The sequence below is a fragment of the Mesoplodon densirostris genome, chromosome 18, assembly GCF_025265405.1.
Source record: "Mesoplodon densirostris isolate mMesDen1 chromosome 18, mMesDen1 primary haplotype, whole genome shotgun sequence".
Classification (NCBI taxonomy): domain Eukaryota; kingdom Metazoa; phylum Chordata; class Mammalia; order Artiodactyla; family Ziphiidae; genus Mesoplodon; species Mesoplodon densirostris.
The window spans coordinates 59323662-59350021 of NC_082678.1; the positions used below are offsets into that span (position 1 = coordinate 59323662).

Below are 26360 nucleotides of genomic sequence, written 5' to 3' on the forward strand. Positions count from 1 at the left end.
TCTCATTAAACACATATATGCATATAAGCTATGCATATATATTTTATATGCATATATATATACTTTTAATCTTCTCTATCAAGAATGTACTCCATGTGAAACAAACATACACCCTTTATTTAAAAAACAAAATTAGGGCCTCCCTGGTGGCGCAGTGGTTAAGAGTCCGCCTGCCGATGCAGGGGATACGGGTTCGTGCCCCGGTCTGGGAGGATCCCATATGCCGCGGAGCGGCTGGGCCCGTGAGCCATGGCCGCTGGGCCTGCGCATCCGGAGCCTGTGCTCCGCAACGGGAGAGGCCACAACAGTGAGAGGCCCACATACCGCAAAAAGAAAAAAAAAAAGAAAAAAAAAGAATGTACTCCATGTGAAACAAACATACACCCTTTATTTAAAAAACAAAATTAGGGCTTCCCTGGTGGCGCAGTGGTTGAGAGTCCACCTGCCGATGCAGGCGACGCGGGTTCGTGCCCCGGTCCGGGAAGATCCCATATGCCACAGAGCGGCTGGGCCCGTGAGCCATGGCCGCTGAGCCTGCGCGTCCAGAGCCTGTGCTCCGAAACGGGAGAGGCCACAAGGGTGAGAAGCCCACGTACCACAAAAAAACAAACAAACAAAAAAACAACAACAAAAAATTAAACAAGAGGTAGATGGCAAATTCTCACCAATTCACATATTTAAACATTTTAAGAAGCCTACTTAAGTAATGCCCATTTATACAACTAAATAGGAAACTTCTACTTCCTAAAAAGCCTATCCCAGTTGTTAGGATAAGTGACAGAACTTCAAGTGACCTACTCCTATCAGTTAACAGAAAGTTACATTTGCTCCCTTCTCTTCAAATAATGTCAGTAAGAATTTTTCCTTACTGGTGATACTTTTCAGTGAGAATGCCCAGAACACTCACCAATTCTTCCCATATTTTCCTAGGATATATTCAAAAGGAAAACATCCCAAAACAGTCATAGGACAGGTCACCATCATTAATCACAATTCTGGGTTAGGTGCACTCTTAAAATAGAATCATATAAAAGGGCTACCATACTAGATAACTGTGTCTAGCAATATTCATACAGATTAAAACTTTAAAATACAACATAGGGAATTCCCTGGTGGTCCAGAGGTTAGGACTCCGTACTTCCACTGCTGGAGGCCCGGGTTTGGTCCCTGGCCAGGGAACTAGGATCCCGCAAGCCACTCAGCGCAGACAAAAAAACCCAAAAAACACCGTCATGTTTTTAAACAGATTTCATTTTCAAAACAGCACATACTAGCCATAAAATATTCTAGTCAATCATAAAGGTCTGATGGTGTATGAGCTATCTACCACAGAAACTGAATTACAGACTGTGGAAGAAATCACTAATAAATTCAGAGACCGTATAAGCATCCCCAAACTTGCAGCTATTTACAGAGAATATACAACAATATCAGAATTCTGGCCACATTTTTTATCCTCTCAATTGGCAAAGTGTTGCTACTGTTGAAGATGGGGACATTCTATTTTGAGATATACTTGGAAGTTTCTATAATTAAGTGGGGTTTTTTTTAACTTCAAAGAACTTTTATTTTGCTGTTATAAAATAAGAATATGGAGTCAATAAACTTAGGCCCAAGAAAAGGGATTACTTTTTTTGAATAGTTATTACATGTACATGGCAAATAATTCATACTATACTAAAAGGTATATACACTATGAAAAGTCACCCACTCCATGTTTCCAGTAATACCTCTCTCCCCCCAGCAATAAGAGATATTTTTCCATCTTGGATATCCTATGCACAGATGAAAGTATGTATTTCCATTCTCCCTTTTAAAAAAAACATTAATGGCACATGCACAAAAGCACACAAACTATCAACTGCTCCCCCTTTAAAGAAAGCCACCCAAACTGTGTAATTTGTTTAGTTTCCAGGCTAGATTTTGGACACTGGTCTGTAAGTGGCAATACTGTAGGACTTGACACGTAAATCTAGTTCAGATTCCAAAAATTAAGTACAGTTGCCCATCCCTCAGTATCCATTGGGGATTGCTTTCAGGACCCCTCGCAGACACCAAAAATCCACAGATGCTGGAAAGTCCTTCATATGGATGGGAAACCACAGATATGGAGGGGAGGGCTGACTGTAAATATTAATAGATTTACTGTTAATCAGCACACCCAAAACTCTGCAGTGCCCTGGAATTACATTTTACAAACGATACAAAAATGATTCCTTTTCCCTCTCCTCCCCTCCTCACCCCAGTATGGATTAAAATGCCAAGAGAAAAAAGTGAGACACTGCATTCTTAGTTTTGAAGTGAAAAATAGTATTTCAGATTCCACATAACCTAGAGAACACAGAGGGTTCTTCATTCAAGTAGACAATTACTGTACAAATGTATAACTCTGATTATAAACTACAAGTGCTATCCAGAATTAGTTCTGTGGGTTCCTCATAAGAGCCAAAATGTCTGGGTTTAGCCCTAGTTTTGCCATATAAATGATCATGGGCAAATCAATTATCTCTGTATATCCATTTCCTCACCTGAAACATGTGAGATGATAATACATATCCCACAATTGTGAGGATTTAATGTGAAGTGCTTTCAGAACAGTGCCTTACACATAGTAAAACTTCAATAGATACTATTAGTACATATAACACATCAGTACTTAGGCCAGCTCAAGGTAAGCTTTTTTTGTATTTGCATTTTATCTGCTTAATACAGCTGTCCTAGAAGTTGGCTGAAATTCTGGGTGTGAATTTCTTTTGATTACTGATAAAAGATTACTGGTCTCTGGGTGCTTAACTTATTAGACACTGAATTTGTTTGTTTTTTCTTTCAAGAAAAGGAAATTACTCTTTAAAATTTCCAACTCTGCTCTTTAATTTGCCTAACTAAATTTAGGTAGAGGGACTTCCCTGGCGGTCCAGTAGTAAAGACTTTGCCTTCCAATGCAGGGCATGCAGGTTCAATCCCTGGTCGGGGAGCTAAGATCCCACATGCCTCACAGCAAAAAAACCAAAGCATAAAACAGAAGCAGGGGCTTCCCTGGTGGTGCAGTGGTTAAGAATCCGCCTGCCAATGCAGGAGACATGGGTTCGAGCCCTGGTCCGGGAAGATCCCACATGCCACGGAGCAACTAAGCCCGTGCACCACAACTACTAAGCCTGTGCTCTAGAGCCCGCAAGCCACAACTACTGAAGCCCGCGTGCCTTGAGCCCGTGCTCCCAGCGAGAAGCCACCAAAATGAGAAGTCTGCGCACCTCAACGAAGAGTAGCCCCCGCTCGCCGCAACTAGAGAAAGCCTGTGTGCAGCAACGAAGACCCAACGCAGCCAAAAATAAAATAAATTAAATAAATAAATTTATATTAGAAAAGAAGCAATATTGTAACAAATTCAATAAAGACTTTTAAAAACAATTTTTAAAAATAAAGTTAGAGATCAGAATCTTCAAAATCACATAACATGGAATCATGTAACATATTCATGCTAAGTAACCCTATTTTATTTCAATTCTTATTTTTAGGGGCACCCTGGAATAGTATTGCTAAGGCTTTCTAACAAACTTGGCAAATATGTCTCCTACACCTTTGTTTAGGCAGCAAGCCGGGAAAGCTAATGCAAACAAAAGGCATACGGTATCATAAAAAATTCTTTACTGTAAAGAGCTCAAGGCTAAGAAATAGAAGGTGAAATGGAAAGCAGGCTCAGCGTTTCTCCCCTTGGTGTGCAGAAGAGTTGAAACTGCCTGATCCAGAGACACATGCGCTGCCACTTCCTCTCCCCTCTACTGTAGCTTTCCAAAACCAGAATTTCCCAACTTTTCCTCACTGCCCATGCCCCACAATTTCAGATCCATTTACCCAACTAAACCTTAAGCTCCTCAGATAAAAGAACTTCCTTAAAGAATGAAAGCCTCTCCCAACTCTTCTTTTTTATTTATTTTTTAATACATATTTTTGTTTGTTTTAATTTTATTATTTTTATTTTTTTATTAGTCTCTGCTTTACAACAAAGTGAATCAGTCATACATATACATCTGTTCCCACATCCCCTCCCTCCTGTGTCTCCCTCCCTCCCACCCTCCCCATCCTACCCAACTCTTCTTTTCAATATGCCTAGAATTCTGGAGGCCTAAATATTCTTACACAGAAGGACAACATTCCTTTACTATATGTATACTGCTAATTACTTTTCAGGACAATTATAGATTAAAAGAGATTTATGAAACCCAGGAGTCCACACTAATATAAATAATATAAATATAAAAGGAAAAGTTGTTTCTTGGAGAAGAAAGCTAACTTAAAAATGGTCTTGGAGAAGAAAGCTAACTTAAAAATGGTGAAAGACAGCAGAAACTAACACAACATTGTAAAGCAACTATACCCTAATTTAAAAAAAATGGTGAAAGACCAATGGAATTCTTTAAAAGTCAGTATTTTGCAGTCAACACAATAATTGATTTGGGCAAGGATCATCAATGGATATTAAATTAATGGATGAAATTTTGAGGAGTAACAGATATTTACAAAGTCTCAAAATATCTCCCCACAAGATATTACAAAGGGAAAAAGAGATTTATAGTGAAGAAACCTGTTATACATAAGCTTCACCAAATGATGAGAAAGTTAATGTAACTAGCAATGGGTCAAAGTGACAGCATGTGCTTCCCAGTGAGATGCGTTACGAAGAACACATCACTCCTGTAGTATTCCTGCCAAAAGTATATGACCTATCAGATAAACACAAATTGAGGAACATGCCACAAAATAAATGATCTGTACTCTTTTTTTTTTTTTTTTTTGCGGTATGCGGGCCTCTCACTGTTGTGGCCTCCCCCGTTGCGGAGCACAGGCTCCGGACGCGCAGGCTCAGCGGCCATGGCTCACGGGCCCAGCCGCTCCGCGGCATATGGGATCCTCCCAGACCGGGGCACGAACCCGTATCCCCTGCATCGGCAGGCGGACTCTCAACCACTTGCGCCACCAGGGAGGCCCGATCTGTACTCTTTAAAAATATCTACGTCTTGAAATACAGAGTTCCAGACTAAAGACAACTAAAGAAACAGGACAACTCAATGCAATTCATGATCCTGAGTTTTCTTTTGGTATAAAGAACATTATTGGAACAACTGATGAAATCTGAATAAAGCCCGAGATAACAGTATTCTGTTAAAGTCAATTTCTTCACCTTGATTGCTGCAGTATGGCTATAGAAGACCATTTTGTTATTCTTATTAAATACACACTAGGGCTTCCCTGGTGGAGCAGTGGTTGAGAGTCCGCCTGCTGATGCAGGGGACACAGGTTCGTGCCCCGGTCCGGGAAGACCCCACATGCCGTGGAGCAGCTAGGCCCGTGAGCCATGGCCACTGAGCCTGCACGTCCAGAGCCTGTGCTCCACAACAGGAGAGGCCACAACAGTGAGAGGCCCGCGTACCGCAAAAAAAAAAAAAAAAAAACCACACTAAAGTATGCAGTGGCAAAGAGACATCGCATCAGCAAACTACTTTCAAACAGTTCAGTAAAAAAATGTACATAGAGAGGCTAAAGAGGATAAGTCAAATGTAGTATAAAAAATGATAAGAATTGACACATCTGGGTAAAGTGTACAAAGAATTTGTACCATTCTTCAAACTTTTCCATAAATCTCAAACTCTGTATGAATAAAATGTTTCTTACAAGAAACTTAAGAGTTGTAACTGAAAGCAACATGTAGATCTTGCTTGGATGCTGCTTTAAACAAACCAAATAACATTTGGGGCCAATCTGAATTCCGACTGGTTTTTAGGTACTGAGGAACTGTTAACTATTAGGATGCTATAATGATATCGTGATTGTAAGAAAATGTCCTTATCTTCTAAAGATGCAGGCTGGAATATTTATAAAATGTCATAATAGCCTGAATTTAAAAAAAAATGTTTCATTAAAACAAAAAAGCAAATACAGCAAAATATTATTAAAAATCTAGATCATTGGGTATATGCTCTTCCCAGTATTATGAAAACTTGCAAATTTATTATTTTTTGAAGTTTTAAAAAAGGGATGAATCTCTGCTCTTATAGGTTACAGAACTTGAAAATTAAATTGCAATTGTAGGGATTAGACTTTTATTGGGCAATTTACCTGTAGGGCAGGAAGGAAGAACACAACTTCAAAAGGTAAAGATGAAAATCAAACCATTCAAAGAGTGATATAATTCCAGAGCAAGAGTTTATGCTCTGTAAAAGAGCTGTATAATGTCTGCCCTATCAGAACTGAGAGGTTTGCTACACTGTCCACTATGGCAGCCACTGGTCACATGCAGCTATTTAATTTTGTTCAGTAAATAAAATTTAAAATTCAGTTCCTCATTCACATCAATCTCATTTCAAGTACTCAACCGCCACATGTGACTACTGTATTGGAAGGCACAGAATATAGAACATTTCCATCATTGCACAGTTCTACTGGAGAGCACTGTTTTCACAAGTTTTTCTTGGGAATCCGACAAGGAGAAAGGGAGAACTTCTTTTACATTAAACTCTGGCAAAATATAAAGGATAGTTGGCAAAGAAACACTTTCATCTTATATAAGGATTTCTGACAAGGAGAAGCAGGGAAAACTAGAACTTTCAGGTTTCAAAGTCCAGATAGCTGCGGGAGGCTCTGGGGGAAAAAAATCTACAAAGTTCAATGGTAGCACAAGGAAGAGCCCACCTGAGTCTCGGTGCCTCTTTCAAGAGATCACCAAACATTCAAATAGCTAAGGCCCAAGTTATAAGGAGCTGAGAAGCACTGAGAAGGTACAGATAATAATGAGATGCAATTCCTTCAGAGAACATGAGAAAAGAAAGGCCCATCTCTGCGCCTGAGAAACTACCACTGCCCCAGTTTCTAAGATGCTCATCAGTATCATAAAGCTTTTGGGGAAAGAGTATACAACTGTAAGATGAATCCCCCATTTCAACAATGTTAACTGTGAAAGAGATTGTATTAAAATTAAATATGGTAAAAAAAATTTTTTTAACTTCAGCAATATTAGATTCAGAAATCTAAGTTACATGCTCATCAGTTTTTAATGCTTTAAGCTTTGTTTTTTCTTGTCTTGGTTTTGAAACTGTACTTGATTTAATTGTACATGTGGCAAACAGGAAAGAGAAAGTGTCCATCCCTGTTTGAGGGGGAGCAAGGCATGCCTAGGTGCTGCATAAAAGGTTTATGTGATTTAACATACAGCAAGCACTTAGAACACAGTGGGGGCACATAAGCACTCTATTTTAGGGATTTCTATCTTTTTACAGTTATTTAGCTCTGGGACTATGGTATCATGACAAACTATTCTAAAATAGATTGGCTCTGATGTCATGCTACTAACATTACATAGTCAAATCCAGGGAAACCCAACTTGCTTTTTTCAAAATTCTTGTTACTAAAGACAGCTAGCAAAGCCTTCTTATATCAAGGAATCAGGAAACCCACTGGTGGTGAGTCAGCATCTTAGTAGAATACATTAGTGATCAAACTATGAAAATATTGTTAAAGGAACCGAATGGACTCTCTCTCTCTCTCTCTCTCTCTCTCTCTCTCTATATATATATATATATATATAAATATATATATATTTAATCCAATAGTATACATGTATTAAAAACAGTAGAGGGACTTCCCTGGCGGTCCAGTGGTTGGGACTCCGAGCTTCCACTGTGGGGGGTGTGGGTTCGATCCACTGTCGGGGAACTAGGATCCCGCAGGCTACAGTTTGCAGCCAAAAGTTAAAAAAATAAAATAATAAAATAAAAAGGGTAGAAAATTCTGGCATATGACAATTCAACCAAGGAAAACCAGACTACTTTTTCAATGCCCAATTCTCTGACTGGCTAAGGATGATACTCTCCATCAGCACAACATCTGTCTCAGCAATCAATCACAGTTGTGTCTATGCCTACAAATATCACATAATTAAACGAATAATAAGTTTGCTTTGAGCCTACTAATTTCAACCAGCGCTTGTTACATTTGATCAGACAGGAACACTCATTGGAAATAGGCTTCTTTATAAGCACACACGGTAAGTATGCTTCCTAATGAATGACTAGTAGACTCAGAACAGAACTCAACTTACCAGCTGAATCAGCTGAAAATCAAAATACATTAACATTTGTGTTTACGACAGCATTATTATCAAGGATTATGTTTCACAAGTAGTGCTTGGCTTTACACTTTCCAGTTCCTTCCTCCTTGTTTCATCTGAATAGTTAGAATGTAAAGGAAGCACGTACAGCTACTGTATTTCAGACAAGGCAATTTTGTGCTGTGCTCTATGTATAATCCTATTTCAGTTACCTTTTCTGTAAATGAATCTTGTATCTTGACAAAGACTTAAGTGTTACTGCTATAGAGTGAAGAGGTCAACAATTTTCGAGTCCTGCTGATACGTGGATGTCACCCAATACAGATATTTTTAGGTGCTTCAAGATGTGGTTAACTTCCTATCCCAAGGATTTCACTCAGCATAACTTCCTTTAAAAGTTCCAAAACATCCCCTACCTTCACTAGTATTAATCACAGTGAAGAAAATGCTGACAATAGTAACTTCATTGAGCCCTTCCAGGAAACTAGCAGAATGTCAAATAAAAACTGCAGTTTCTGTCTTCTACAGGAAATAAAAAAAAATGCTGAAAGTGCAGCATTCCTTTAATTCTTTCATCAACAGTATACCAGCCATTGTTTTCTATGCGCTCCACACATTTTAAGCAACAAATAAAAATGCCCTTGTGGACCCCACACTTAAACATATAGATTTATTTCTACTCCATGTTAGTCTTTGAGGCAATCATTCTCAGGAGAATTTTTTTACTCTGGTCACTCCATATTGTTAAGTAATACATTCAGGAAGGAACCACAGTTGGAGACAGGAACCATAAGACTACTAGCTTTGGTAAACTATCAAGAGACTCGAAGAATTTTTCCTACTTGTAGCCAACTACTAACTGGAAAATTAAAAACCTTTAAATGTGACTCGTTCTTTAAAAATAATAATCCAAGAATTTGATGAAATATCACATATCAATTCTGACCAAGCTGCAGGGAAATACAGGGAAGTTTTTTACACCCCAAACCTTGCAGATAGGTATGACTCCCCAAGGTTATGCCCTTTCCTGTATAAATGCCGTTCAGCTGGCACAAAACAACTGAATGCTACCCAAGCTATGACTGGTTATGGAAATGCAATCTAAAGCAGGACACACAATTTAAGGGAGGGCAGAGCTACAAAGATTGGGAGAGAACACATGGAAGTAAAAACACCAAATAGGGTATTCATTGTCCCAAGTAGACTATTCCCTGGTCATCCAAAAAAGCTTCTGATAGCTGCTGGAGACAATGTGGAAATACTGGAACTCTCATATACTGCTGATGGGGATGTAAAGTGGTGTAGCTGCTGTGAAAAAGTTGGGCAGTCCCTCAAAAAGTTAAAATATAGAGTTACCATATGAGCCAAAAATTCCACTCCTCGGTATATATCCAAAAGAACTAAAAATAGGTATTCAAACAAAAACCTGTAATGTTCACAGTAGCACTATTCACAATAGCCAACAGGTGGAAAGAATCCAAATGTTCATCGATCAATGAAAGGACAAATAAAATGTGGTATATCCATTCAATGGAGTGTTATTCAGCCATAAATGAATAAAGTACTGATACATACTACATGGATAAACCTCAAAACAGTATGCTCAGTGAAGGAAATTAGACACAAAAGGTCACACATTGTATGATTCCATTTATAGGAATAGATAAATTCATAGAGATAGAAAGCATATTAGTAGTTGCTGGGGGATAGGAGGAGGGAGGAAGGAGACTGCTTAATGGATATGGAGTTTCCTTTTGGGGTAATGAAATGTTTTGGAACTAGATACAGGTGATGGTTGCAAAACACTGTGAATGTACTAAATACCACTATATTGTTCACTTTAAAATGGTTAATTTTAATTTTAGATATGCTTAATATATAATTCATGTAGTCATTTGACAGTTTATATAGACATTTAAAATTATAAAATAATTAACTCGGAAATGTGTTTCTACTCTTCATATTTCAGGAACCATTTTAAACTCTTCATGCGCAATGTTTACATCAGTGTCTTCATGAGCAGTGGAAAGTCATCTGCATCCATCAAAGTGCTTTTTAAAAATTCATTATGGTACCATCATGGGAAATGTATAACATGCCTCAAATTTCTATTTCTGTATTAGGAGAGGTGTTTTTACACTTGTTTTTGGATTACAATCTCCATAAACACCTCCCTAATGGACTGGTTTTTGAGTGAAATTTAAAATGTTTGCTTACAACATCCAACAGTTGTAATTGGGAAGACATACAGAGAGGAATAATTATTAGGTGTGTTAAATTTACCTCTTACCAATCCAGCTGATTTCAAGTCCATGGTAGCCTTCCCTGAACAGTGTTGTAGTATTCAATTCAAACAGAAGCAACTGTAAAGGACTCAGTAATACAGACACTTGGTAAGACTTTTAATATAAGGAAACTCTTTCCTGTGGAATATTTTATGGTTAAAAAAAGACACCTGCCTTAGATTTGCATAGTTCAATAGGAAAGAATGTAAAGTACTGTAGAGAGTTGGGAAAGAGATGGATTTTTTGAACCATGTTCTCCCTATAGGTTTTTTCCCCTAATTATTAATCCTCAAATAATAAGATCTACCCAAAGTTAGTTTTTTGCCAGGCTATGCATATGTGGGTAGTCTTTGGCTTCCCTCTGTCCACTTTAGTGGTTTTTAAGTCCTCTTTCTAAGATGAGCAGCTGGTCAGAAATAGATGAAGGCAACTCTCAACCCAATTCTCATTTTTCATCTACCATGATTCCCAGTTTCAACAGACAGGGGGTCATTAAACACTGCAATCACCTTCCCTACTTCATAAATGGACTGGATGTACAAAATGAGGAGGAGAGAGTCTGCTGTAACTCTAAGATCTTGTCTTCAATAACTGGGTAAATGGGTAATTTTTTCCTTGAGCATAGCATATATGTTCAACTCAAATGGATAAAGAGAGACTCCCCTCCAGCATAGGGGCTAAGGATTAATATCTGAGAGTCTGTACGGGCTAAGTATCATGATATAAATACAACCACATACTATAGGCTAACTTTACAACTGCCAGAAAGTATTGTTTTAAATATTTAATAAAAGAGAAAGTTGAGAAGAGCTAAAAAGATAAGAGCTCGGATTAAACATGTGAAACATTTTCCACAACAGTATATTGCAGAATTTAAATTTTTTAACATGACCATATGGTTTTAATGGACCCAGTTCCTATTCTTTCAAAAATAAGTTTTAAAATCTGCCGTACTTCAGGGGACTTCCCTGGTGGTCCAGCAGTTAAGACTCCGCGCTTCCAGGGCAGGGGGCACAGGTTCGATCCTGGTTGGGGAACTAAGATCCTGCATGCTGCAGGCCGCAGCCAAATAAATAAATAAATAATAAAATCTGCTGTACTTCAGAACTTAAAGACAAGTTCTTACTTACCCAATGATTCAGAAAAGGAAGTACCAGTATTACTGGCAGTTCTGTTTCCAAAGCACAATCCTACAAATGTGTAACCATTTTCCCCTCTACAGTTATGCTATTCAAACTGAGCAAGCATGTTCTACTCCCATTTTTCCCATCCTCCCTCCCCAAGCATAACAGTCTTCCTTGAGTTCTATTCAAGTTTTACATTAGAATAAACAGAAAAACTTAAATAATACAATAAAATAGAAAGCAGAAGTTTCCTGCTTTCACAAGTGGCTTCAGACTAGAACATATTCACTCTCTTGTCAATAAGGAAAAGTCTAAGAGAAATTTGAGAAGTTCAGCCTTATGACAGGGATATAGATAATCTTGGTTATTACAAGTTAACCCGATTCCAATCATTCTGCACAATTTTTTAGTGGGAACTTGGATAAAGTCCTTTAAAAAACATCATCTCAATAACCACTTAAGGCATAGAAAATCCAGACGTTGGTTCACTGGCCCCTAATTTTCTCATAAAAACTACTGACCTAAAAACATACTAGTAGGGGCTTCCCTGGTGGTGCAGTGGTTGAGAGTCCGCCTGCCGATGCAGGGGACACGGGTTCGTGCCCCAGTCCGGGAAGATCCCACATGCCGCGGAGCGGCTGGGCCCGTGAGCCATGGCTGCTGGGCCTGCACGTCCGGAGCCTGTGCCCCGCAACGGGAGAGGCCACAATAGTGAGAGGCCCGCGTACCGCAAAAAAACAAACAAACAAAAAAACCATACTAGTAGAATGTATACATCAAGGAACACCACAGCATACATACAAATTATACAGATCATTCACCAAATGAGGCAATGTGTCAGAGTGAAAGAAGAGCAAATATTACCATCCACTCACTAGCTGTGTGACTCTACAGGTTAACTGCTATGAGCTTCAGTTTCCCCATCTGCACAATAAGGCTAACCCTACCTACCTGAAGGGATGCTCTTGCCAATCAAATGAGATCACGAACATAAAAAGATTTAGCAGAGGTCTTGGCACACAGTAGGTGCTCAAATAGCTATAATGGTCAATTTATTTTGATCTTGTAGATTTCAGGACAATTAGAATTTGATGAATAGTTATTCCCTCTGAACTAGGATAAACTATCATAAATTATGTAAACTATCTTAAGTTATGTCTTTCATAACACAAAAGATGAGACACAAAAATCTGAGTCTGACAGATGGGTTTTGCATAATACATTCAGATCCAAGCCTCCTGCCACCCCCTGAGTTAAGAGCATTAGCCTCAGGCACTTGGCCAAGTAACGGTGGAGGGAAAAAAAGAAAAGATACCTAAGAGCTGGAAACTTTGCTACAGCTTAGAATTTGATTTTATGAAATAGCTTTAGCATGGCTATGTAAATAAATTTTAAAAAACAGCCTTGTTCTAATATGAAGGACTAAAATATCAGCTATGAACTCACTTCCTATCTAAGTGAGAACATACACTTCTGCACTACCATCTTATAGGACATATAAATACTAACAAAGGCCTGACTAGCATTCCAGGTGGGTATTTTATCAGATGTGGTTTATCAGGAGTCTGACCAAGGAACATTAATTAAAGATGTACCAATGGCACATGTGAGCACTCATGGGATATTATAAAAGATTAATTAAAATTTTTTCTTCCTTTTGGGCAGTTTCAGAGCAGAATCAATTTTGTGTCATATGAATATGTGTATTAAATCCTGCACAGTATCAAACATTCAATAACATCCATGGTTACAATTATGTGAGGACAGCCTCTGCCGACTAATCAATGCAAGCACATATGCAAGCTGCAGTCAGTTTTGTTCACCACTTTGTCCCTAGTGTAACATAACTGTTGATATATAGTAAATATTCAAATCTCAGGTGAGTACCAAATATTTATAAACCATAAAAATCTAGGTCTTAAATCTGCAAAATAAAATGTTGTCACTGGTTAAGAGATACCTGAATAAAATATATTGGACACAAATTATATAGCCAACAATTAATACCCTTCAAGTGCTACACCAAGTACTTTCACATACACGATCTCAGACCTTCACGGTCACTTTGTGAGGGTAGTACACTTTTTACAGAGAAAACGGAGCAAGAGGTTAGTCTTAACCTGCCTTCTCCAATACTGTAGCGACATTTCACAAGCCACGTGTGGTTCTGAGAACTTCAAGGGTGGCTACTTTGATTGAATTTTCAAGTTTAAGTTAATTAAAATTAAATAGTAACTGATAATCGAGTCAATTATGGAAAACTTATGTTTGGAACAACCTACATATGCAAACCTGCTTTTCCAACTGTAAATTTTATGAAAGCTAAATACAGGTCAAATATATCCAATGAAAATAGGGTCTGAATTGAGATGTGCTCTAAGTGTAAAATACATAGCAGATTTTGAAAATTCAGTACCCCCCAAAAAGGAATGTAAAATATCTCATCTGAAAAGTTTATACTGATTGCAATGTTGAAATTATAACATTTGGGGTACACTGAGTTAAATGAGACATTAATTTCACCTGTTTTTTACTTTTAATATGGCCGCTGGAAAACGTAAAATTACAGATGTGGCTCATATTTTTCTACTGGATGGAACTGGTCTCAACAACCTCCAAACCCCTGATCTGTCTACTATACCGCATCATTAACCACATGTTACACCAGAAGAGAAGTCACCTTCTCAGGGAAAAGTCCAACAGATAAAAAAGCACGCTAGGATACTGATAACTTCTCCTCTTAAGTTCAATCATTGTTTTTCTTCAAAATATTTAGTGTCAGAAGATCTAGGTTCAAATCCCACTCTGACAGGTTCCCTTGGGCACTAGTTTGAGTCTCACTTTCTCCTACTGTTTAAGAAGGATGTCTGGGGGAATTAGGTGAAGACCTGGAAGCACCCAGCCACATTCAAAGGACACAACAGACTCTCACAAGAAAGGAAGTCTGCTGTTCCTTCCATTCACTAGTCACTGTTCATTATCACTTCCCAAAAGAGACAGTATTCAACCAACACTTTCTATTAATGAATGTTTTAATTTTAGGTAGCAAAGTGTTCTAAACATATAAATATGGGTGACCAGATAAATCTTCACTCTTAAAAAACACATCAGGGGGCTTCCCTGGTGGTGCAGTGGTTGAGAGTCCGCCTCCTAATGCAGGGGACACGGGTTCATGCCCTGGTCCGGGAAGATCCTACATGCCACGGAGCGGCTGGGTCCGTGAGCCATGGCCGCTGAGCCTGCGCGTCCGGAACCTGTGCTCCGCAACGGGAGAGGCCACAACAGTGAGAGGCCCGTGTACCGCAAAAAAAAAAAAAAAAAAAACAAACAAAAAAAAACACATCAGGGGCTTCCCTGATGGCGCAGTGGTTGAGAGTCCGCCTGCCGATGCAGGGGACATGGGTTCGTGCCCCGGTCCGGGAAGATCCCACATGCCGCGGAGCGGCTGGGCCCGTGAGCCATGGCCGCTGAGCCTACGTGTCCAGAGCCTGTGCTCCGCAACGGGAGAGGCCACAACAGTGAGAGGCCCGCGTACCGGGAGGGGAAAAAAAAAAAAAAAAAAAAGCACATCAGAATGGCCTGTAATTGTGCAGTCCAATGTCGTAGTCAATAGCTTCATGTAGCTATTTACATTTACATTAATTGAAAAGAAATAAAAGTAAAAATTTAGTCCCTCAGTCACAATAACCACATCTCAAGTGCTCAATATGCCTATGTAGCTAGTATAAATTTTCATCATGGAAGAAAGTTCTATTGGATAGTAACTCTCAAAAAGCAAAAGCCACACAGTAACAATGACAGAAAAACATCCTGTTAAATATAATTCAAATATCATTAAGTTAAGGTTCCTGAAATCATGTATTTCACTGCACACCAAAATGAAAGTGATTGTCATTCTACACACACAGTTTCATGCCTTAAATTATTTCCTAAACAGAGTGAAAGCACATTCACTAGAATTAGCCACACCCCTTTAAGTTGAGTAAACTGACCATTAGGAAAATTCTGAAAACCTTGATACATCTTAAACTGGGAAGCTATTCCTAAAGTAGACTGCAACATAATTCCAAGCAGTATGCCTCTTCCAGGCAGTACGGTTAAGCATATAACATATCCCAGTAATACTCAGCATTGCTTTCTCTTTGCAAATTAAAATAATCATAGCAAGAACCCCTACCATTGAATGCACAACACATTTATGGATCAAAGGGAAAAGAGCAGGGTTGGGAGGTTTTTAATTTCAGACCCAAAGAACCTGGGAATACAGCAGAATATGTCAATTGGCATAAAGATACTTAATGAGCCAAGAAATCAGAGTTGCAGGCAACACTATAGGTAGCCTAGGATTTTTTTCAGAACCTGCAATCCTAGCAAAATCTTGCTCAAATAGGCACTCATCTGTTCACTGCTATCAGCCTAAACCTCCTAAAAAAGAAAAAAAAAAACTCCTTTATAACTTAAAATATTAAGCTTCACTTGATGTAGTTCTGAGTCCTTGATGACAGACCCTTCAGTTGGCCAAAGTAGTTCCACGGTATAAAAATAAATTCATTTACAGTTCACCCTTTGAAGATTTCACAGGTTAACTCTACACGCAAGTTCCTCAATTCTTGTTCCCAATTTTTATCCTAAGTGTTTCAGAAAGTTTTCTGCTACTTAGCAAACTGGCAGGGGCTGAGAGGTCAAAGACCTAAGTTGCCAATTAAAATAATCCTTATTAATTTTTATACAGCAAGGGATAAAAATCAAAAGTCAGGAATTATATTAGCCTGGAAGAGGTTGGTGATTGGGGCTCTGCACAATAATTAATCATTATCAGCTTGAGTACACAGCCACCAAAGCAAGCTTAAACTTAGTCATGGCATATATACTACTCCAAAAAATGAATGACTGAATTCTTCAAGTTTATTTGCAAAGCTACTTTATACGCAACTCTTCAAAGTATTTGAGAAGGAAATGGCTTCACTCAAGTGTCTGCAAAAACTCTGAACCACTTAGAAATCAGACCCATATTAAATCTGTCTTCAATCAGTGACATGGTTGGAGTCCAGTCTTTGGGATTATTCAACAATCTTGTCTCCTCATTAATAGAAATGCAAAACTATTGCTCAAACGACCACCAGTCAAGAAACAAGATTTACTAGTGGGCTATATCTGTTTTGTAAAGTAAACAGCAACTATAACTGCTTTTCTTGTGTATGATTTTACACATTTTTGTCTGCAGGAAGATTATATTCCAGAAGCACTTTAGTGTCAGGACAAGGTTGTGTCTTCCCCTCAGACTCAAAAACATTATTTTCCTAACACTCCACATTCAACAGAAGTAACCACAGCAATACAAATTTGGATGGAGCATAAACAAAAACTTCTGTGTCCATTCTGTCACAATGTTTTTTAACCTTTTGTAAAATAGTGTTCTATTACATCAGATGAGTTATCTGAAAACCAAAAATGACTGAATAAAGTACACTACTTAACTCATTTTTTGAGTAAAGATTTATAATTCATTACATTTCAAGACAAAGAAGTCTTGCTGATGCAAGCAAAGGTGATACCTGTAAAAAAATGAAATCATGTTGATAGCCAGAATATTAAACCTTTTAATTAACATTTATTTATTGTTATAACAATGGCAGAAAGTAAACAGCCTTCAATGGTAAAGTGTCCAAAAGGCCACTAGTATTAGTGTCATATCAAACCACTGGCATCTCTTTTCATTACAAATTAGTCCTTCAAATGACTGAGCTGAGACAGACCTCTTTAAGGAGGTAATTAGAAAGAAAGCATACTTTATGAATAAATTATTTCAGCCAAAGTAAAACCAGGACTGGTGAACCAGGAAAATCAGAAGCTTAGAAGAGACTTAATTCAGTCAAGCCCTCCAATGATCACCTGCCTGGGCCCGCTATGGGCAAGCTGCCAGATAAGACAGTCTGTTGCCTACAGGATAATGCACCATAGGGAAGAACTCTAGAACCTACTAAAGGAAACCAATTACAGACCAAATAACCTTGCAAATCTCAGGGCAGGTGTGCTCTATCCCCAGGGGTCGTTCAATTCCATGCAATCCTGAGGAAAGTACTCACGCCAAGCCAACTAGCTGCTAGACTCCAGCAGACCCAAAAATAACCTCTAAACAACTCTTTTCTCCCTTCTAGAACCGAAGAGGGGATAAAAGCCGCACCATTCCCAGAGACATCAAGAGAGTGAAAAAAGGCGAGCCCCCTTAGGAACCTTGACCCCACGCACTCTGAAATTGACACCGCCCTGAGAAATACGTTCCCCCATTCTATCCACTTTCTTTTCCTTCAGTGAGCTTCCCTGTTCCTACTGCCTGGGGGAAGGCAAGAGAGGAGCCACTGCCGTTCTCCGCATGCCCGGGGAAGGTGCCTTTCCCGTTGAGAGCCGCAGAGGGAGGAAGAAAAAAGGTTGCCTTTCCCCAACCCACCCGCGCCACAACTCCCGGGTGCAGACACGATGGGGGAGAGGGAAGAGGGCAATGGGAGGTGACAGCCTGCGCTGCCCTAGGGGAAGAGAATTCTTGCTCCGGAAGAAACGCGGGAGAACGCGCCCCCCCACCGCCCCGCAACGTACCCAAATGAATGAACTGAATAAAACCGGGGGTGGAAGGGTTATTATGCGCAGCTCTTGCCATCCAGGAAGCGAAGATAGAGAGGCCTTCAAACCCAGGTATGGCCTCAATGCCCTATGCACCCCGACTCGCTTCCTTTCCACCCAAGCCCCACATCATTTAACCCTTCAAGCTTTCCAAGACAGTGCCCCATCCTCCATCTACCCCAGGAACCGATACCACCACCACCATCCCCCCTCCCCCCCGGTTCTCCTCTTTTTGCTTGGGCTCAGACTCCAGCTTCTTCCTTCCTACTCCCTCTCTCCACAGCCCTCACTAGCTCGGGCCCACCGCACCTGAAGATGCTCCTGAAAACGAATTGGCAGAATCTGGGCCATGGCGCTGTCGGGGGTGTATGGTCTCCTCCTGTCACTGGGGCTGCGGGGCAGTGGCTGCCCGGGCTCTCCAAGGGAGAGGAGGAGAAGGGGGAGGGGGGGAGGCTGGGCTCAGCAGGAGAGTCTCCGGGGACGCAGGAAACTGGCAGGCAGACGAAAGAGCTCAGGTCGGGGGCGGAGGCTCCAGGGTCCGCGAGAGCCGCAATGGCGGAACCGGGCGCAGCGCAGACTCCGGAAACGGCTGAGCCCTGCGGAAGGATCCTGGCGACAGAACTCCGCCCAGGTCACCTCACCCCCTCCGCCTTATGTACTCCTCCACGGAGCGCCGCGGTGCATCGGGGCGCAGGAATTCGGAGCGCGGGGCGCAGGGCGCTGAGGGCCTCGCTTACTGCTGCGACACGGAGATAAATAGAGGAATCGGAGGGACTACTTTTTGTCTCATCACTTTCCCCAGCCGCCTGCTTTTCCCTCCCCCCCCCCTTTTTTTCGCATTTTGCCACATCATGCGACTAGGGGCGATCAACGTCATTTCCGTGGGCGCTTTAGGTCTCACCCACGTACTTCCGGGTGCACGTGACGCTGGTCAGGAAAGGTCTGCTGATTGCTGCCGGAATGCAAAGCGAGTTCTAGGGAAGTGCGGCGTCTCCTGGGAATGAGGTGGCTGTTGGGCCGCCTTGAGGAATGGCGGTGCTGGTCCCTTTCCCAGTGGGCCCTGCCTATTTAAACGTAGTCCCTTACGAAGAGGACGTGGCGTGGGCAGATGGGCCCAGCCTCCCGCCCTCTCCGTGACTCAGGGAAACGGCCCCCCTGCAGAGCGCTCTTGGCAGCCGGCTGCAGCGCTCCTCCCCCGCCTAGTCTCATGTGGTGGGTGGTTTGTTACATCCCAGGGAGGGGGGCACTGAAACACTGAAATGGGGTTTAAAAATCCTATCTGCCCTTACGCACGCCCTTCGGACGGTTGGAGAAGCTGACGCTTAGGTTCTAACAGAACTAGTAGTCTCTTGGGACGTTAAACAATTGACTCAAAGGGCAGTGAAGGCCATTTATGAGGTATCTCAAACTGGCCTTGTGATAGCCTTTCTTAACGTTTCTGCGGACATTTTGGCGGATGTATATATATATGCGTCTAGCTGAGTAATAAATTGGGTGAAGAATTTGAGTGTCATAAATACGCTAAAGAATTGGACTAAAATTGTAGCAGGATTTTTTTCCCAGCCATATCAAATAATTAATGAGCCTCAAAGATTTAGATAATTAGGTTAAAGATGGTTTGTAAAACCTTAATGTTTTTCCTCGGTGTGGCTAAGGTACACTCTTGGAGAAAGGGATTAACTATTAGCATTGTATTTCAGTGGGTCCGCCTCAACAGTGTAAACTAGTAGTGTTTGGGAATGCAAGCGTTTCAAAGCTGGGGGCATCGTGTCTTCTAACAGCATTAAGGTATCTACGGTATTCATTATCGCTTAATCACCTTCCCAGTACTTTATTGCTAAAGTATAAGCTGTAATAATATTTCATAATAGCACAAATATAATAAAGCATAAAAGAATTTCGTTCCGTGCTTTTCATCTTAAAGAGATGTGATTGCTATTCCAGAAAGATCCTGAGGAAGAATTCAAGTACACATTATTTTTAGTAACCTTTTCAGTTAAACAGAAAACTCTATTAGGTATACAATAATTTTGTGTGTTAAGCAGTTTTGCTGAGAATTTGCTTAATCATTTAAATTGCTTTTAATGTTTTCCCCAAAGTATACCTCACATACTGAGGGTGAGAGAAGAATCTTTGTCAGTTAAGAGAGCAGACAGAGACTGTTCTGCAAAGAAAAGCCTTGCCACCATGTCATCAGAGTGAATATTTATGCTTGGCAAAATTTCATTATGTTTTGTTAAGCCAAATACTTGAAGATGTTCTGTATTCTGCAGCATTTGAAATGACCTTTCTAATACCACTTTAACAGTATAGCTACTTTGAATCTTTTTTGGAAGTATACAAATTCTAAATTAAAAATCTAAAGGAGTTACTGTTTTATTACAGTTAAAGCAGTAGCTTAATCAAGTTACATTTCCAATCTCAGAATCTGGGTTACAAGAGCTATATTATGAACTGGCCACCAAAATTTTCTTTCTTAGTAACTGTCTTGCATTTTCAGACAGACCTGTAATTTTAAAGACGTTTAGAATCCCCAAAGCAATTGATTTTAGCTTGGATATTTGGTGTGTGGAATATCTAACCAAAACTGCACTGAGATTCTGTTAAAGTGACTGCTGTGTCATCACACAGAAATCTAATGAATGCGTTGTTTTCAGAATCATTTAGAGGGAAGAAAAATAGATTACAGTATACCAGCTCATTTTGAACACTGTCCTTCAAATCAGTAAATCCAAAATTTTTCAAGAGAAAAAAATGTACTAGATGGTAAACGTTAAAAAAAAAAAAAAAACCAAAACCCAAACCGATGCCTTTTAAAGATTAATGATTTTGGCTGAGGTAATGAGAGAGCTTCATAAAAAGCACACTGTTCTTGGACAAAAGGTTGTCAATACTTGGTTTAGAAGCCCCGAAGGCTGAGTCAGTGTTAACGGTTACCTGAACAGTAACTGAATGCCTTTGTTTTCAGGCACTACCTTAAGTTAGAGTAGAAAAAAAAAAAAAAAAAAAAAAAAAGTTTTCTGGTTTATTAGGTTATCCAACTATGACAGTCTTTTAATAAGACTATAAATGTATTATCATCATGGCTTTTGGTTTCAGAAAATGTTTTAGTAAAGTAGCCATGTTAGTAAAATAAATCGTCAAATTCTTTGAATTTGAAGGTATTTTTAGCAGAATATTCAATAGTAGGTCCTTGCTCTGAGTCACAGCAAGTGCCATTAGCAAAAACTGCGTTGCTCATCTGCTATTTTGAGGAGTGCCAGTTTCTCAAAACCTATACAAGAAAACTTTATTGTGTCCCTAATTTTATATTTTATGCCAGGACCTGTTTTACATATATATACATATATATATATCCTCCAATGGGAATGACACATCAGAAAAACATTTCATTGTAGGATTCCTCTGTAGTTTTTCATCTTCAAGCAACCCTGGATTTAAGGCCCCTGCCTTTTAACTTGACCTTTTAAAAACAGCGTGAACTAGCTGCATTGCAAAAGCCACAAAGTAAAGGCGTTTCTCAAACATGAAGAGATTAATTTTAAAGCAGAAGTTTAAACCCAACCCACTGTACCAAATATTTAAAGTTCAGATTTTAATGAAACCAAGAGGGATATACTTTAGCATTACCTAAATAAGATGAGTGGTTTTGCCATTTAAACGGCAGCTTTGAGAAACATCTCAGCCCCCTAGGGCCACTGATATGAATCCCAGCAGGATTAGATAAAGACCCTATCAAAGGCCAATAAGTGGCTCAGGTATCAGTCAACATAAATAACCACTTTATTTTGGTCCTGTACAAGGCACTGATTATAGGCAAAGCTCACCCAAAAAGAACATTTACAAAGCAAGAAGAAAATTTTCACGGTCTTATATTAGTATGAAATGGACCTTAACTTAAACTCAGTTATCACTCACTGCTCAGGCTTGTGCTAAACCTAATTTATATAGACAAGTTTTATAATGTGTCATGGACAGCAATAAGATCTGTAGTGAATCTATTCTGTGTCAGGATCAAGCATGTTCCAAGTGAACAGTCAAGACTAGCCCTGTGGAAATACAATCTGGAATCTGGCATATTATATAGGCCCCTCCCATGTTTTCTAAAGGTTAAATCAGATCCCAGCAGAGGAATGAAATAGGTCATAACATTACCTTAAAAAGTCATCTCAGAAAAGTTGGTTCAAATATAGTGATACACAGAGCTTTGGGGAAAGAAAAACCAGAAGAGTTATAACACTACTGATCAACAGATGCTAGTCACAACATCCCCTTCAAATGGAAAAACAAAAGGTAAAAGAAGCTTGAGAGGATCTACAGAATGAAAGGGCCATGAGGGGCAGGATGTGGGAATGATTGTTTTGGGCTTTTCCCCCCACTCCTTTCTAAATATGTAGAACAGTCTCTTTTTACCTCCTGGAGTTATTACTGTCTCCAAAGCAGGGTAAAACCCACAAACATGTTCTGTCAGCAATCTTAAAATTCTGTCACACTCCAGGGATAGACAGTTCTACAAGTAGCAGTGCACCTATGCAGCCTTGTTATGGTGAAAAACTCCTCCTCAGAAGAGAATATTAAGGACTGAGACTTGGTAAACAAAGTTTTGGTTAACTCAATAATAGCAAAGTCAAGGAAATATAATTTACTCGGTCAACAAACACTTCAGTACATAACAATAAAAAGTTAAATACTTAATGTTAAAATTTTTTGAAAGGCTTTAAAAAATATTTTTATATGGGGAAATAAATTCTGAATCTTAAAGGCCTCAGGTTAATCACTGTGAAGTTTTGGTATACTACTCTTGCTAATGTAGCCTGATCTGAATATGTACCAAATATAGGACACAAGAAATTACTGTTTTTTAAATACCTCATACCTCAATGTGTCATGGCTGATAAAAGTGCATTATGTAAAAGAAACCCAAAGCCTGTTTACTTCCTTTTCCTTGTTGCTTATATTCCAAATAACTGTGAGTTTAATGTTGTACAGTATACCACCATATAATTACTGTTCATTCCATGACACTCCAGTAATGAAAAATATACCATTATTTTTTTCCTACATCATATTTACTGATTTAAATTTTATTTTTCTTTTCTAAGCCAGCCCTATTAGCACCACAAGGCATGAAAAGGTCTCTAGGTTACGCCACTTAATATATAAAGTTGGTCACTCAAATATAAAGCTTTCCACAGGGTGAGAACTAACCTGATAAAGACAGTCCCTTACTGTCTCCATATTTTGGGTCTATCAAGCTAAGCCATCAGATCAGATGTAGAGATAAGATTATACTCTTCATTACTGCAGAGGCCTTAAAAATACCATTTCTTGAATGGGAACTAGATGGAGTAGCAAACTAGCACACAATGGCAGTCTATAAGTGCTGCACACTGTAAAAAGAAAACCCCAGTCCAAGCTGACTTTCAAATTTTTCTATCTGCAAGAATGAGTGGCACTCAAATTATACTTCATATGACCTATTTAGTGTTAACTCTAGTTACAGAATTGGAAACCTCAAAACCCTTCAAAAAAGCCCTTCTCAAGGTGACACATAATCTTTCCACTGTTTATCTCTTATTCCTCTCTCCAACCACACAAATTCTGTCTCCTTTTTCATTCTAGTCCAAGTCCTACCCTTACTTAAAAACTCACCTTAAAATCTATTTACCCTACTTCTTAAGCTATTATAGCATTTATCAACTATACTACCTATTTAATTTGAAGCCCAGGCCAACTTATGTTGTTAATAATCACACCTGGAGTTAGCACAACAATCATTTATAAATACCAACCATATACAGAAAGTACCAAATTGTGCTAGGCTATATTTTGGGTTATCCCATCTTATTTCTTATGATTTAGCTGAGAACCAAGTAATATTAGGTTGAGAAGCACATGTTAGATTTTATCTGGACGAATAATATTCTTCTCTGAAAAATCTTCAATAGCTTCACAAGTTTTTTTTTAAATAAATTTATTTATTTATTTTTTGGCTGAGTTGGGTCTTCGTTGCCGTGCACGGGCTTTCTCTAATTGAGGCGAGCAGGGGCTACTCTTTGTTGCGGTGCGCAGGCTACTCTTTGTTGCGGTGCGCGGGCTTCTCATCGTGGTGGCTTCTCTTTGTTGCGGAGCATAGGCTCTAGGCATACGGGCTGCAGTAGTTGTCGCATGTGGGCTCTAGAGCGCAGGCTCAGTAGTTGTGGCGCACGGGCTTAGTTGCTCCGCGGCATGTGGGATCTTCGCGGACCAGGGCTCGAACTCATGTCCCCTGCATTGGCAGGCAGATTCTTAACCACTGCACCACCAGGGAAGTCCCCACAAGAGTTTTGTATTATTCGTATTTTCAGGTTAAAGGAACAGCGAACAAGTAATACAGGTTACTTTGAAAATCTTTGGGAGAATACAGATTACAAATTAAATTTTTTGATTCCTGACATGTTCAATCCTGTCAGCTCTGCTATAAAGAAAAGAAAACGTTGGGAATTCCCTGGCGGTCCAGTGGTTAGGACTCGGTGCTTTCGCTCCTATGCCCCAGGTTCGATCCCTGGTCAGGAAACTAAGATCCCACAAGCTTCGTGGCGTGGCATGCATGCATGCATGCATGCATAAATAAATAAATAAATATAAATAAATAAAAGAAAAAGTAAAAACCAAAAAAATTCAGTATTTCATGAAATTAAGATCTTTTCTTTCAATTGAAATAATTTGAATTAGAATGGGTTCGTGAAAAGTAGCTTTTCTGGAATAAAGTGCAAGTGGTAAAAAATAAAATCAAAAGAAGAATATTTCCTGACATGTGAAAATTATATGAATTTCAAATTTCACTGTCCATAAAGTTTTATTGGAACACAGCCGTATCCATTTGTTTATGTACTGTCTATGGCTACTTTTCTACTACAACAGTAGCTGCAACAGAGACTGTATGCCTCGAAAGTCTAAAATATTTACTATCTGGCCCTATCAAATTCAAATCAGTTAATTTCATTAATTTCATTTCTTGTAGACAATTTAAGGAAAAAGAGCTGAATATCTAAATATGTAAATTAACATAATAATGAGGCACTTTTTTGTCTATAATTACAAAAACATTTTTGAGGCACCACAACACAGGTAAGAGTACAGTACAGTAAGACAGGTACTTTACAACATTGCTGTTAGGAATGTAAAGTGGTTCATCTGTTCTGCAGAGTAGGCAACAGGAGTCTCAAAAATCACTTCCACTGATGTAAAGAATTCGACCATAAGAACATATCACAGTTTCATTTCCCTATTGATAGCTATGTATATAATTTTCAATTTTTTACTACTAGAAACAATGAAGTATATAACTTTTATAAATGCCGTATGTAACATAAATCATCAAACTGATTCTAAATCTATAGGAGTCAAATTTTACTACAAACAGAATATTTTATATACTCTCAGAGAGTTCCTAGGATATAAATTTAAAGTTGGGCTTGCTGGGTCACAGGTTGTACACATCTTCACTTTTACTAGATATTGCCAAAATGTTCTCTAAAATAAAAGCAATTTATCCTATGACAACACTTTTTAGGCATAAATTAATTGTTGCCAATCTGATGGAAAAGAATGGCATCTCACTTATTTTCAACTGCATTACCCGAATTACTAGTAAGATTCAGTATTTTATTTATTGACCATTCAATGTTTCCTTTTATAAAATGACTGACCATGTCTTTTGACCATTTTTCTGTGATAACATTCATCTTCATTTGTTTCTTTTTGTTTCATTTAGTAATTTAAAGGTGAATCATTCTTTTAAAAACAGACTTTTCCATAATCACTACCTTTTCCTCCAAGACTCCTTCTACCTTCTTAACTGGATCCAGTATTCCTCCCATACTACTTTTCTCACAGCCCTCTCAGTAGAAATCAATTCTTCTTATCAACACCATTGTCACAGGGCTTCCCTGGTGGCACAGTGGTTGAGAATCCACCTGCCAATGCAGGGGACACAGGTTCGATCCCTGGTCCGGGAAGATCCCACATGCCGTGGAGCAACTAAGCCCATGCGCCACAACTACTGAGCCTGTGCTCTAGAGCCCATGAGCCACAACTACTGAGCCTGCGTGCTGCAACTACTGAAGCCCACGTGCCTAGAGCCCGTGCTCTGCAATGAGAAGCCTGCACACTGCAACAAAGAGTAGCCCCCGCTCGCCCCAACTAGAGAAAGCCCGCGCGCAGCAGCGAAGACCCAACACAGCCAAAAAT

The 26360-nt window shown here is 39.4% G+C and overlaps 1 protein-coding gene across 2 annotated transcripts in view; it reads right to left on the reverse strand.

The window, feature by feature from the left end:
* CLTC (clathrin heavy chain) overlaps window positions 1–18896 on the reverse strand; it is a 62031-nt gene extending 43135 nt beyond the window's left edge. The window contains exon 1 of one of the 2 annotated variants that reach the window (XM_060082471.1): window positions 18438–18896. In XM_060082471.1, the coding sequence (XP_059938454.1) occupies window positions 18438–18479 (42 nt within the window). In that variant the 5' untranslated portion in view covers window positions 18480–18896. The remainder of the gene's footprint in view (window positions 1–18437) is intronic. The other variant, XM_060082472.1, reaches the window with a different exon arrangement.
* Between the last annotated feature and the right edge of the window lie 7464 nt (window positions 18897–26360).